Below are 15567 nucleotides of genomic sequence, written 5' to 3' on the forward strand. Positions count from 1 at the left end.
TGAGCTTTGGATCAGGATATGTTAGCCGAAGATTGAATTATAAATCACCACTTTGGTCTATCAGAGTTATCATTATGAACACATGGACCGATATAATGTGGCCCTATTTTTCATTTCCGGTAAAAATATTCCGTTTTTGATGGTTTTCCTGTTCCATAATACAACCAGACATGACAGGGGTAACTTTGTGAGTGTTTCTAGAATGTCTCGTTTTCAAACGAGGATTTTTTTATATAATCAATTAGAAACCACTTGTGCAAAACTCTATCATTTGAAATTTTAACTTTTTTTTCCCAATTACAATGCCATAATCCATAATTAAAAAAAAACATTCATTTGTAATTTTTAAAGTGTCAAACATCAGTTTCTCTTCCACAAAACACAATGCTTCCTACACAATGATACCTGGCTTATGTAAACTCCCAGAAATTGAATTTCTTTGACTTCCAGTTATTGAGCACAAAACATTTTCCTTACTGAGAAGACATCGAAGACCAAGAAATGCGAAAACTAACGCTTCTTTGAATGCAACTGTATTTTCGTTTGTTTTTACAATTTTGAAGCCTTCATCTGCCAGCTTATTCTCAAACTTTCCCATCAAGAAACTGTTAAAAGCACCACCACCAGTGACTAAAATGTTCAAGTCTTTTCTATTGTTTTCTGAATAAAGTGTCCTCTGCACGGTCCTACAAGCTTCTGCCAGTCTGATGGTCACGTGTTCTATAAATGTCCGCAAAAGATCTTGAATACTATGAGATTGTACCTGAAGAAAGAACAAACACGAAGACTTGCTTACACAATGCAGTCATGGAACTTCTGCATTAGAAAACATAGAGATTGTGCATGTAAGATATTATAGAGATTTCAGAACTTATAACTGCATGCTTCTGTATCAGTTAAACGGATCTTCAGTATTTAAGAGCGTTCGATGTAGCAGGTGTTCAAAATATGGAGCACTCAGTTTGACAGCCATGCGTTCAAAATATATGCAGAAGAATTTGTGTAAACAGGTATTTGGTACAATGAAGCTTTGATTTACTAGTAAGCAGGCGTTGCATGTATTATGATATTAATGGAGGTAGCTATTTCGCTGTGCCTGTGTATAATGTTTTGGGTCCAGCTTCAGTCTGCCCTGTGGTGTGAGGGTTCCATCGCCATTCATTGAAGACAATGGGTGACATTGGGCTGACATTTTCATCCAGGTGGGTTTGTTGTCTCTTTGACATATTCACCATATCCATTTTCTTTATGCAGAGTGCTAGTATGATGAGTTGATGTATTTTGTGTTCAGTTTGGACAGGTGCCCATTACATTGATAATACGATTAAGACATGTGCATTGACAGATCCAGGTGGGGATGAAGTGACAACTTAGTCAATATCGTGAACATTAACAACTTGGAACCCCCTTTATGAAACAACTGGATCTATGCCTGCGATCACTTAATAGCTACATCCCGATTTAGACAGTTTTTTTGCGATATATATACTACACCGGATTCAAGACTTGACATGTATACTAAAAAGGAAGTAAACGCTTATTTTACTTGTATAAATATTCATAAACATATACATATACATTATAGAGGAAGTACAATTTGTACATGTTAGTTAACGGACATGTATGTGCATTTTTTTGCAATTACCGCAACTCATTCATTGTAAAGTAATTGATTATTTTAGTTTTATGCATGAATAAGTAAAAACGCTTCACTTTCTTTATGATGCTCTATACACCATTTATGGTGTGACGCGGGTATTTTGTGTCTGTTATATCTTCTAATACATGTATTTTGACAATGATCATTGTTAAAAAACTGGGATGGATACAAGAATCGGAATTAAGAGTTGTGTTTGACAAAAAAAAAACAAAAAACAAATACAAAAACAAACAAAAAACAAAAAAACTGGAGGGCGCGCGTTGAAAGAGTGACATTATTGTTACTTACATTCATAAGCGGCATGACTTTGTCATCTATCCATTCAGCACCGAGAGACTTAGGGGGAACTTGTGTGTAAAACGGGAGTTGTTCGAGATGTGCCAATACATCTTCCAGTATTTTCCCCTGTCTCGCAATTTTTCCGTCCATATCAAATTCAAGTTCAGGATCAAATACATTTGCAAGCTTGTTGGAGACATAATTGCAAGGACAGACATCGTACCCTGGTATACAACTAGCTCCAATGTTTGCTATTCCACCCAAATTTATACATATATCGATTTCTCTGAATAGAAACTTCTCCCCATTTGGAACCAGCGGGGCCCCTTGACCTTTTAAAGCGACATCTTTATTTCGGAAATTACAGATAAATGGTCGGTCGAGATAAATTGCAGAGGTTTCTCCGTCGCCCAATTGGAAGGTGTATCCTTCGGTAGGATCATGGAAAATCGTGTGTCCATGTGAAGCTATGAAATTGAGATCATTTATAGTTTCACTTTTGATAAAATCTTGAACAGTCTTTCCAATAAAATGTCCGTACTCTATATGAAGTTTAATCAGTTGAACACCCGTAAGGCCCCGTGCTAATCTTAGTTTCTGTCGCCATTCGGAACTATACGGTACCGTCTTTGCTTTGAGAATGCGATGTTGCCATTCATCGGTTTCGACACTTCCGATGAATTCCACATAACACAAGTCTACCCCATCAAGAGACGATCCTGACATACATCCAATAGCGTAGAAGTTGGCCATGGGGCAAAACAAACGATTACGAACTGTGGTGTAGTTAGTTTCAACTTTCAGGTCTATATACATGTAGAAACACAGATATGCAAATATTTTTATCACTATGGACAGGTGATATGATAAAATCTCGACCTAAGCGAGATTTGAAAGGGAAAAGGGACACATTAAGAGATATTAGAAAAACATCTGAGAGTATACACAGAAAAGGGTTGGGTAGGAATTTTTTTGGACACGATTCCTTGTCGAATCCAAAACCCTATTCGTCTCCCATTGATAATGACCAGAGACCTAATAAGAATACTAAAAAATTGGACAATACTTCAAACCCTATTATTTTTAATAATTTCAGACAAAAGAATTTTTTGCCATGTAGAAATATGAAGAGATTTCACGTCTTACCGGATTTTACTCACTTGTAATGTAATGGGACGGATACCGCTGGCGGAGCTGGAACATGCTTACCCTTCCGGAGCACCTGTTTTCACTCCTGGTTTTTGTCGGAATTCATATTACAAGTGTTATATATTTATGAACTGTCCTAATTTCCTTATATGTAATTTTATTATACCCCTAATTTGATCCAAATCAATTTTGGGGTTCCACATAGCAATATATATATATATATATATATATATATATATATATATACATACAGACAAGGAGAATCTATCTCTTATCCACCGCTGAATGCATGGAATTCAATGAGACAGTCTTTATTTAGTATTGACTATGTGGACCTTATAATTTTTAGATTTTTTAGGTCTCGCTTCAGCGAACATTGACTTTATCATTCCGGCCTGACGTATATAGGGTACTCATCTCTAACCCGTTACTTATTCTACACAACTGAATGGATTTTGATGAAACTTTCACGGAAGCTTCATATTACTTATTACTATTGTGCACCCTCTTCTTTTTAGAATTTGATCTACATCAGTTTGGAGGTCGAAAGATGCATGCAATTAAATGAGGGGTGGGGGTATCAATTTAGCTCACAGTATTCTAGTTATATATTTTCTGTTGTACACATTACATATGATATGTAGATGGTTACTATTTTCTCTTTTCGTGCGTTATCATAATAATGTCCCTCTCATTTTTACGAACGTGTAGGGAGTCCAAAGTTGGCTAGTTTAAAAATGCATAAACAAATATAACTTTTTTTATCCATTGACGGTCTGTGGTTCAAGGGAGATAACTGAATTTATTTACCTGTGGCAAGTAACACGACAGGTATTTGTGTATATGTCTACGGTCAATAGTTCGTCTGATGAAAGATTATGCCCATGCTAAAACAACACAAACGGACTTTAATCGACTTTGCAGGTAAAATAAATAGTTTAGCAAATCTTTTATTAAAATCGTATTCTTCAATTTTAATCTATTTACGTCAAATTGTAAACAATATTTGCTATACCACATTTATGTTATATTTGTACATGTATGTATTTAGTATTCTAGCAGTCAGTGCACAGGTACTTGTTTAATCAATGACGGGCTCTACATATATCCACGTATACCCCGGGTAAGCATCCCGAGATTTTTCTTCCGTACATGTATATATGTCATCGGTGATCTCCACTACACTACTGGCAGGCGCGTAGCTGAGGCCAAATTGAAGAGTAGGCAAAATTACGGCAGGGGGTCCAAGCCCCCCCCCCCCGAAGCTCCGCGGAGATAGCGTATTAGAGCATCATTTATGCCTTTCCTGGATGTATTTTATCTCAAAAAAAAAAAAAAAAAAGAAAAGAAAAAACAAATTGGCAAAATTAGGTGCAGGCAAAAGCTTTTTTGCCTAACGGCAGCTACGCGCTTGACTGGTTCAACGAAAGGGGGTGTCGTTTCGTATTGAAAATATAAGTGACCTACATTAAATGGATACATCATTTTCGCCATCCTTTTCTAATCGATCACTTCACATTGCTGTTATGACTGAACTGAATGGACAAAAATAAGCATTTTCTAATATTACAAATTGGATTTCTTATATCACAAAACACTTTTTTAATATTAAAAATCAATATTTATTATCAAAAATTCAATTGAATTTTTAATATTAAAAAACGATTTTTTAATATTAGAAATTGATTTTCTAATATTAGAAAATGGGTTTGTTGTATTCAGTTACGATTTTTCAATAGTAGAAAATCTTTTTGTAATATTAAAAAATGTGACTGATTTTGCAATATAGCAAAGTGATTTTCTAATATTACAAATTCAATTTGTAATATTACGAAATGTGTGATGTTTTATAATATTAATAAATCAGGAATTTGTAATATTTGAAAATTTAATTTTTAATATTACAACATGAATTTGTAATATTAAAAAATCTTTTCTAATATTAAAAAAATGATTTTGTAATATTAAAAATTTATTTTCTAAAATTACAAAATATTGATTTTTGTCCACTATGGCTTGCCGTAGATCTGAGAGTCCGTGACTGGAGGCCGTTATCCATTTTGTAATAATTAAAACATTCACAACCATGAACAATTGCTCAAAATTCAAAGAATTTTATTTTATCAAGGCATTGACAAAATAACATTAGTTGACACATTGACTTTATATATATACTCCCTGGTTGACATTCGGAAGGCTTCGGTTGCCTCTACAACACTATATCCAAGTACGAAGTCTGTTATATTGAATGATTTTGACATTGGTTTAATAATGCAGTCTTGGGTCTTTAGAATAAGACCATTAAAATTTCTTCTTGAGTAGGGGTGGGGGCTCGGATTTTATGTTGAGTTAAAAAAAACCTTTATCACTGGATCACAAACTTCAGCGGTGGAAGTTATTCTTTTTTATTTGAAAATCTACTGTGTTAAGTAATGGGGGCTTAAGCTTTTTCTGAGTTTGTTTTTTGCTAAAATTTGTTTTGATTTCATTCTTTTCATTAAACAAAATCCAAGTCCTCCCCGCCCCCGGTAATAAAATTATCTTTTATGTGGTCGGATTAAGATATTTTGAAAGGAGGGCTTCCAAGCTAACATTGGCTCATTTTCCCCGAAACTTGGCACCAATTTTCCATCAACTGATAAGGTGGGGTTCGAATCCTCAACTGTGGTATCTTAAACATGGGTGATATAGCACTGAATCATAAAGTTAAAGGTCATCACAGGCGCGGGTTCAATCGAGGCACACCCGGCGCCCCCAAAATTGGGAGAGAATATAGTTCCAACTTTGGTAGTAGATACCTTCCACATTTTTTTTTATATTTTACTGGAAACTTATTTGCTGGAGTTTTTCGTCTTGGTGGTAGAAAATAGATCAAGTTGTGATTTGATTCAATGGAAGAAGGTTAAAATTTAGGACTTTTAAATCAGTTCATTTGTCATGTTTACCCCATTACCGGGGCATATGTTTTAATTTCAGAAAATGATAGTAAAATTTTCCACAATTTATATATAAAATCCTGTTTGTAGGTATCTTTATATTAGGCCAGTGAAGTTTTATTCAGTTTGCGTCGGTGGATTTTTTTAAACTGCTTAAAAACTGCTTATGTATATTGGTATGCTATTGAAAATTAATTGTGGTCTCGTGCTTGAATTCATGATTTTGGTTCAGTTAGGGCAACATTTTTGCCTCAAAAAACAAAGTCTACACGAAGAAAATTTTATGTTGTTTCTCCAGCTCTTTAATGTGTTTTATAGATGTTTTGATTGGTTTATGGTAATAATTTTAACATATAGGGTCATGTATTCTCTTCAAACTTGGCTGAGATTGGGAAAATCTGTTTAAAAGGCTGGAAAACACCAAATTTTCCGATCTTTTAATAATGGCCACATGCGTGTTGACTCTCGTGCTTCGTATATTTTGTGTATAATTGTCAGTTACAACTCGTGTAAAAATATCTTGAGTCAACGATGTATGGCAACTTCCGTTCCGCACAAAAACTATCTAAAAAATTGCAGAAATGTTTAGAAGTTAAAGGTTTTTGTAAAAGTTACATAAATGCATACTGTTACTTCTGGAATAACGTCATTAATCTGGTCAAACACATCTTATATTCAGTGTTTGCGACCATATTTTTCTATTCTACTACTACCTAGAAGTCAGCTTTAATCAAATTTTCAAAAATTCCCAAATTATGAGGCCAAAGGGGGTCTACCGAACTTTCTTCAATGTTTGACCCCCGTTTTTTATGATCTCTATTAACGGCCCTATAACCTGGAATCCTGGATCCATCCCCGAGACGGACTGTCGCAATCCGCCGATTTCCAGTGTTCCCATTGCTGGGGACTGTAAGTCTTTGGTCCTGTCTGTAGTTGAAAGTAGTAACTATTGGGGGATCCAGAGATTCACCAAGGAGGTGTTATCCATATTTTTCCAAGAAATATGTGCAAAACATGCCATTATATAAGCAACTTAATTTGTATCCATTTCATAAACGGACCAACCACCTTGTTGTGTACGCCTATGTAATCTTGGCTGCTTTCCAGTGGACCATTTCTGTCTCGGCTATTCGATGCGGTATTGTCGATATGGATCCCACTCTGTCGAAGCATATTCTATGTTTGGTCTCACCAAGGTCTTAAATGTGCTCGGTCTCCTTGATATCCCGAGGTCTTCTGCCCAAATAAAGTAAAGGATCTTTCTTTAGCTGATCTCTTCAATCCTTAAAGTTTCTTGAACTCTTTGTATTTTTAAGTTCTTTCTCCTGTTAGCTGCACCTGGCATATTGTTTAATTCTTAGGCTATGGAATCTGCATGTTTGGTTATAATAAGTTTTCAGTTTTGACGGACGTGCAATGTAATTTGGTAGAACGTAGTCAATATCCCTTGTTAATGAGGGATTTTAATATTTTTTCAATGATTGCCAAATGTTGAAGGAAGCACCCTTTTTCCCAAATGATCTTTAACTTTATGATTTAGTGATATGGGATTGTTAGGGCAAAAAATATTGGTCTTGTTTCATACTATCAGTAAGAAAAAAATAGGGTAGGTAGGGAAATTATTTTATTTTTCAAAAAAAAAACATTTTACATTGAGTTAATAGGAAAACAATCTAGACTTCAACAGTGCTTGAGCCAAAATGATCATAAAATGATTAGGATAGGGCACTAAAAACTAGGGTAGGTAGGGTAGCAGGAAACAGCTTATTGTTTTGGCCTTAGTATTATAACGTTCCTGTAACCATGCTAGGAATAAAAATCCCGTCATTTAACAGCTGCTACTTAACAATTTTTCATGTTGAACTGATTTTACAAAATTATTAATAGTTTGCTTCAGATTTGCAGTAAATTTTAATCGAATTAAAATGTATTTGTTAACCAAACCTACGGAAAAAGGATGCAAATTGTTTTCATCAGTATAAAATCTATCTGATTCTGAGCGATAGGGATTTGTAAGTAGAAAGTCATAATCGCGCGTACATTTCTTGTTTTTTTTTTAACTCGCCAGTATTTTTCACTTTTCTAGTATGGGCAAAACGATCCATTCAGGCCTGAGCGCCACAAAACTTACGGTCTTTCAAATTTCACTGTCGGACTCAGTTCTCTCTTTAATTTATTGATAAAGAGGTAATGGCATTCATATTTGACCAGACTGTTTCTTTTATTGTTATTTTGCAGGCCCTCGAAATTGACTACGATGCTAATTATTGGACAGCTGTGTTTACAGTGAATCAAAATGACAACAGCAGAGGAGATTTCAAATTGTCTGAAGTCATTGAGAACTTGTGGAATATGTTCTGAACGTTGTTGTCATCCAAGAACTTTAGAATGCATGCACTCCTTTTGTCTAGAATGTTTAAAAACATGCCTTACCGATGGGTCAATTCAAGGAACATTTACTTGTCCGAAGTGCAAATTAAAAGTGCTCCCTGCTACCGGCACAACCATTGACACTTCTTACATTGAGAGCCTTGGAACTAGCGCTCTATTCACAGAGGAAGAATCATCGAATTCCGTCGCTTTGCCTTGCAAAGAACACCCAGGCAATGAATGCACTTATGTTGTCACCGATACGTGGGTACCCATTTGTGAAGTTTGTCGAAGGACGAGACAATGTGACTGTGTCCCGATTGATTGTAGCAGTTCTATCAAATCTCGTAATTTTGTCCAAAAAGAACTGAGTAAATCTTTGGCAAGTACAAAGCATGACCTCTTGGATTTATGTCAAAATTTGAGTAGTCGCGAACGTCGGTTCTTGTCAATGAAAGATGACATGGTGCTGGGTATTTTGAAATATTTTGGAGATTTAAAGTCTAAAATACTCGATTACTTATCAAAACACGAAGAAGAGGTTATTGATAAACTTAACAATTTTACCGTTAGTGAAATGACAGACATTATCCAAAATAAGGACCAGTGCCTCTCGTATTTAGATAGTCTCTCTGCCACTTTTTCAATGGCTGACCGGAAATTTGATAAAGCAGACGATGACAACGCACTCACTGGTTACCAAGGATTGGCTGAGTTGAAGGAACATTTGACTGACTATACCTCAAAGGTTTCTACTCTGAAAGAAACAGTATCAGACGAAAAAGAAATAAAATTTATTATAAATACAGAATTTGAAGATATGTTGACTGAAGGTGATTTGATCAATGTCGAACTTCTCGCGCCGTCATCTAGGTCAGAACAGGTCTCCCAAGAACGAAGAGAGATGCCGCTTATTGAGAGCGTTTCTACAGATGGAGGACGGCTTATATCACCAGCTGTGACTATATCCCCGCCGACCGCTACCGATATGACCAGCCAAGACGACGAAGAACCGCCCCCTTCTTACTTGATGCTCTTTGGCCATGGTCAGAACCAGGAAGTGTATGTTCAGGAACCTCAGCCTAACGTTAGTCAGCGACCAACACCAACAGCGCCTACAGTGGATGAGATTATTGAAGCGCCAACAGTGCCCAGACAACTTACTCATGGAATCTCGTTTGAATCACAAATATCATCTGCTTCAAACGGAAACAATACGTTTTGCTTCCGACCTTTGGTCCAATTTACAACGCGTCTTCGAGGAAACGAAAATATCCCTGTCATTGGCGATCTTTGTTGGGTGAACAGTAGAGTTCTGGTAGTTGCCGATAAACGTAATAAATGCCTGAAAGTTTTCAACACTAGAGGTTCATACATCACTCATTTTCCTTTGAAAGATGAGCCGTATGGTTGTGTTATTTACCAAGACAAATCACTTCATCCAAGTTTACAGAACAAAATAGCAGTAACTTTTCCAAAGGTTAAAAAGATATCGTTATTCTATATAAACCTTGACGATGGTTGTTCTGTGACATGGGAGAGAGACTTTGTAACAAGTGTTGGATTCACATGTATCACTTACCATGAAGCGAAGGATTGTTTTATTTGCGCAACAACAACGCCGTTTTCTTTCCCCTTGATAGAAATTTTACAAATACAGCCTGGATTCAATTTATGTACAGTTGAGTCAATCAGAAACTATAATGGAGTTGCATTCGGCTACCCTCGGTATGTATCTGTAAATACCGAGGGTATAATAGCAATCTCTGATTATAAAACGTCGAAGGTTATTTTCCTCGACTCTCTAGGGAGGTATGTTGGCACGTTTAATGGATCAAGGTCAAGAAATTTACAAGACCCACAAGGTATAGGTGTGTTTGATGACCTCTTCATTGTGACTGATACTAAAAGAAATAACGTTTTCTGCGTTGATTCCGACTTAAACGTCATTGGCGAAATGCATTCGCATGACCTCCTTGAAAAGACACCAAGATTTATTAATGTTTCACCATCACAACGCCCTCTGATGGCCATTGGACATGGAAACGGAACGATTTCATTATATGACGTGTGGAACGAAACTCAACCATCTGCTCCAGACGGCACTGGCTACGAACCTCCGCCATACATCCCTGATAGGAGCAGCTACGTGTGATCACATATGCTTGCTCTCTTCTGGGCTTATCTGTAGTTGTGGTAGGGAATGGATACACTTGGTACAGTGGCGGATCCAGGGGTGCAGGGGGTGGGTACCCCACCATTTTATTGGAAAATTTGTCATTTTCATGTGTAAAATTGACAAAAATGTAAATAATGTTCTAGCACCCCCTTTTTCTTACGAACCCCGACCTGTACCCCTCCTTTTCAACGTATCTGGATCCGCTCCTGTTATAGAAATATTTCTTGGACAACTCAGTAACTTGTTTCCTATAGTGTACACAAACAAGATCTTGTCTGCATTATTTATGTATTTTAAAAAGTTTACATAGCATACTCGTAATATATGTAAATGTATTCTAATTCTGATTTTATTAGCTATAGGTGTACAACTGTATAAAACAAATACGTCTAGTGTATGATAAATGAAATACATTTACTTCATCATTTTTATTGAATAACGTTCGAATATTAGCCTAAATATGATCAAAATTGCCAATATAATAAAAAAAAACAAAAAACAAAAAACAACAGTGCGCCAATACATGATTTAGTCGTCCAAGGCGGCTTTTACCTGCCCAATACGTCATATTGGCCTGGTTTAAATCCATATTGGCCTAGGGCAATATGACGTATTGGACTAGCTAGCCAATAAAGATATAACTGCGTAAGGTTTTCCATATTGGCTAAAGTATTGGTCCTCGGCTAGCAATATTGGACTTCGGCTTCGCCTCGGACCAATAACTAAGGGCTAAAGTGTTGGTCCTCGGCTAGCAATATTGAACTTCGGCAGCGCCTCGGACCAATAACTAAGCCCATATAGAAAACTTAACGCAATAATACAAATTATTGACTAACGTTCGAATATCCGCCTAAATATATGTATGATCAAGACTGCCAATATAATACAAAATACCCACGTGCGCTAATACGGTATTTAGCCGTCCAATACAGGATTAAGTCGTCCAATACGTCATATTGGCCTGGTTAAAATCCTTTGGCATAGGCCAATATGACGTTTTGGACTAGTTAGTCAATAAAGGTATAATTGCCTAAGGTTTTCCATATTGGCAGAGTTATAGGTCCTTGGGCTAGCAATATTTAACCGGCTATGCCTCAGCCCAATATGGCTAGCCTCGGACCAATAACTAAACAAACATGAAAAACCTTGCGCAATAATACTATATCATTTAGTATTTTACAGAATGAGAGGCATAAATATACTATGTGCGTATTAAATGTCTCTGTCAGAGTACACGCTCACAAGTGTGACTAACTTATGTCCTATCCTATTGAGCAAATAAAATTGTTATAAACTAAATGCATACAAATTAGACCCAAAAATGATTGCGAACTTGCGATACGTAAGTACAGTTGTTTTCGCATTTTTAGAATTTGTTCGTCTGTCGACTTTCAAAGTCCAATGATATCATAAAGAATGTATAACGCCACCACAACATGGCATGACGTTCTTGACGAAACACAGTGACAGCGACAATACCACGAGAGTTGAGTCGGAAACAAACAACGCACAGATACTTCATGAAAATGTAAGCAAGCTTGTACTCAATAAAAACTTTAAGCACTTGTAAAGTACACCGGAAGGGTAAGCGTCAACCCGAACTACTAATATGAAAACAAGCACTCAGTTACATGAACTCCTACCAAGTTCGGCAAAAACTACGACGAACAGAACAGAACTTTTGAACTGCAGACTTAGTAACATGTATACATGGCGCTCATCAAGGAATGCCCGTAGACTGCCATTGGCTGTATTATTTACACTTTGATGGGTAGTCGTCTCATTGATATATACCCTGTCTCCACTTTCTTCACAATGGTATAAAAAAAGAATATTAACTCAAAAGCTAGGAGCACACGGACTTCCATTTTTTTTAAATTGTGACATAAAACACTTCAATAACGTAGTCCTGTATGTTGTGCGGAAAACGCATCACCATGCTGCAGCGCATTGATCTAAATGGAATATGTCTTTATATATCTTTTAAAGAAACTAGTGAGTATTCATTTAATTTAATCTAACGCACAGCCTTCAGAATTCAGTAAAACACAGGTACAAATATAAGACGTGTCATCTGTTTTTGTTGCAAACGAAAGGCACAAATACAGTATGACAGAATAAGCGTTGCTCGTCACGTGCCATACCAACACGCCCGAGCTATTTTTAATGAGTTATGACAAACGCATGCACTACAGATTTGCTATTCTTATTCCTGCAACCAGTAAGTTCCAACACGCTTCATATGAAAACCGCAAGATTCAAATGTCGTAAGTCCGTCATATAGTCCTTCCTGTCTAATCCAACTGGCATGTATACAGTCAGGCATGTCTAATCCAATCTAACAGGTAAACAGATCTGTCTATTCAAAACGTATATGCATACAGTCAGACCTGACTAATCCAGCATACATGTACTCGGTCAGGCTTGTCCAATCCAGCATACATGTACTCAGTCAGGCCTGTCCAACCCAAACAAACATGCATACAGTCAGACCTGACTAATCCAGCACACATGTACCCAGTCAGGCCTGTCCAATCCAAATATTCATGCATACAGTCAGACCTGACTAATCCAGCATACATGTACTCAGTCAGGCCTGACCAACCAAAACATTCATGCATACATCAAGCCTGACCAATCCAGCGTATGAGTATACAGTAAGACCCATCTAATCCAAACTTTCAGATGTACAGTCAGACATTTATAATCCATTCACAAATACAGCCAGAGCTGTCTAGTCGAAACTTGCACATTTTACTGCATTAAGTCAGACCTGTGTAATCCAAACTTATATGCATAGTTAGACCTGTCTAATCCAACATCTATTTCTAGTCAGACCTGTATAATCTAACATCTATTTCATCAGCCAGACATGTCTAACCCAACATCTATTTCCACAGTCAGACCTGTCTAACCCAACATCTATTTCCACAGTCAGACTTGTCTAATTCAACATCTATTTGCAGTCAGACCTGTCTTATCCAACATCTATTTACATTTAGACCTGTCTAATCCCAACTTACTTATGTTCAGTCAGTCTTGTCAATTTCAACACTTAACTAAGAACAAGTTTTTTTTCGCTCCACTATGGCATCATGAAAATAAATTTATAAATTTTAGTTGAATATTCTCAGAAAATTCCTTATCTTCAATTCTTTGAAAGATTAAAATAAAAGATGCTATAAAGTGTGCAGTACCATAAAAAGCACCGAGTACCAATAATAAATACAAATGTACATATTCCTGGTATTACTTCTACTGTAAATTTAGAAATTGGTGGTATTTTAGTTACATGTATATTGAGAGAGAGTAATAGTAATCAAGGGAACCAATTGCAAGATTTTAGCGGAAACCAAAAGAATATAATCCCAGAACTAAGACTAAAAAAGGAAAATAGACACACAAAACAAAGATAATGAACAAAATGGGTGTACGTAAGAAGAAAGGGAAACTATGACACTGTGAACAAATTGGTTCTCATGGTGCAGATGGGAAAAATTCCAACATTAAGTTTAAAATACCATGGGAGTTGTAATTACTGCATTTGGATATCAGTCACATTTTTTGTAGTAATGTAATAATATCAGACTAACTTCTTGAACTTACGCCTTATGCGGTGTCAAAATAATAGGCCCGCAGCAGTGCTAAGCTTGTGACTGAATAGCGCTCAGAACCCTGGTCGGGGGCCAGGGCGCTCTGTCCACGTAGTAACTGGGTTGTGTGCCCCAGGTGGTTGAACTGAGTAACTCTGGCATGCTACATACTGGGGTCGTCGGGCCATAATACAGAAAACCTGACTGCGCAAATCATAGTTGTGCACCTTGTTTGGAAATATGCCGTTAAAGAACTCTACTGTGGTATTCTACAGTAGGAGCCTAGACTTTGCCGCACTTTGACCCTCATCCCCTCTCCTTCTTTTCAATGCCAATCAAAATTTGTCGACATCATTATCGTTTTGTCCCATCCCGAAGGCCATGTGGGCTCACTTGGTGTCCGTCGTCGTCGTCAACAGTTTTTCAAAACTCTTCTCCTCTGCAACTACAAGACCGATTGGAACCAAACTTGATATGAATTTTCCTTGGGGTATCCTGCATAGAACTGGTGTAGGTATTTTTTATCCTTCGAAAAAAAAATGGCCGCCGTTACTAAAATATAACATGAGGTTTAGCCAAATTCTGACATGGATAAAAGTGTTCAGCATGACGAGATTTATCTGTGGTCAAATTTTCATTGTAATCTGTTAAGCCATGTTGGACTTATTGCCCTTTTTCTACTTTGTTTTTTTTTTTGTTGCTATTTTTAATGTTATTTCTTTCAAAGATCACTTGTGACACTATATAGCTACTTGACCAACAGGAAACAAACTTGGTACAAAATGTGTGCATGTTCTGTGTGGTATCTTGCATAGAACTGAAGTGGGGATTTTTGATCCATTGAAAAACATGGCTGTCGTTACTAACAATAGAACATAGGGGTCATGCAGTAGTTTTTTTTTGCATATATATCCAAAACCATTAGATTTAGCCAAATTCTGACATGGTTAAAGTGTTCAGCATGATGAGATCTATCAGTGGTTAAATGTTCATTGTAATGTTAAGCCATGTTGGAGTTATTTCTTTTTCTTCGATGTTTTTTTTTTGCTATTTTTAATGTTATTTCTTTCGATGATCTCCTCTGACACGACTTGACCAATTGAAACCAACTTAGTGAGAATGTTCCAAGGGGTATCCTGCATAGAACTGATGTGGGGATTTTTGATATGTTGAAAAACACGGCCCATGGCTGCCTCTACTAAAAATTGAACAAGGGGGTCAGACAGTAGTTTTTCACATATATCTCCAAAACCGTTAGGTTAAGCAAAATTCTTTCGATTGCTGAAATGACCCTTAAAATAAGGCCTTCAGAAGTCTTCAGGGATCAAAGTTGTTAGGCAACTCCTTGTAAGTGTTATTGTCATTGAAAGATGAAAAATGACGTTATTTTTACAGTTTTCA

General features: G+C 36.7%; 2 protein-coding genes across 5 annotated transcripts; one reads left to right on the forward strand and one right to left on the reverse strand.

The window, feature by feature from the left end:
* Nucleotides 1–270: 270 nt before the first annotated feature.
* On the reverse strand, nucleotides 271–2785 carry LOC148603101 (uncharacterized). Its single transcript, XM_088553972.1, has 2 exons — nucleotides 1949–2785; nucleotides 271–763 (listed from the first exon to the last, which is right to left on the reverse strand). The coding sequence occupies exons 1-2, from the start codon at nucleotides 2753–2755 to the stop codon at nucleotides 392–394; spliced, it is 1179 nt and encodes a 392-aa protein (XP_088410098.1). The 5' UTR covers nucleotides 2756–2785; the 3' UTR covers nucleotides 271–391.
* On the forward strand, nucleotides 1579–11082 carry LOC148603102 (uncharacterized). 4 transcript variants are annotated; one of them, XM_088553969.1, is made up of 2 exons: nucleotides 1579–1665; nucleotides 8263–11082. In XM_088553969.1, exon 2 carries the CDS (start codon nucleotides 8321–8323, stop codon nucleotides 10547–10549), a length of 2229 nt encoding a protein of 742 aa, XP_088410095.1. In that variant the 5' UTR covers nucleotides 1579–1665; nucleotides 8263–8320; the 3' UTR covers nucleotides 10550–11082. The 4 variants fall into 4 exon arrangements, with proteins under 4 accessions (XP_088410095.1, XP_088410096.1, XP_088410097.1 ...); XM_088553970.1 differs by having other exon boundaries at nucleotides 1604–1621; XM_088553971.1 differs by lacking the exon at nucleotides 1579–1665 and adding an exon at nucleotides 3159–3176.
* Nucleotides 11083–15567: the final 4485 nt, after the last annotated feature.

This window comes from Perna viridis, chromosome 11 (assembly GCF_037379345.1).
Source record: "Perna viridis isolate PV_CMFRI_1.1 ecotype Kerala chromosome 11, ASM3737934v1, whole genome shotgun sequence".
Classification (NCBI taxonomy): domain Eukaryota; kingdom Metazoa; phylum Mollusca; class Bivalvia; order Mytilida; family Mytilidae; genus Perna; species Perna viridis.

What these genes read in the sequence shown, in the direction of transcription:
- LOC148603101 (XM_088553972.1), bottom strand. Translation starts at nt 2,755, where the DNA reads ATGTATATAGACCTGAAAGTTGAAACTAACTACACCACAGTTCGTAAT. An exon ending in AAGTCATGCCGCTTATGAAT is followed by an intron (nt 764 to 1,948) that starts GTAAGTAACAAT and finishes TTCTTTCTTCAG; the next exon opens with GTACAATCTCATAGTATTCA.
- LOC148603102 (XM_088553969.1), top strand. Translation starts at nt 8,321, where the DNA reads ATGACAACAGCAGAGGAGATTTCAAATTGTCTGAAGTCATTGAGAACT.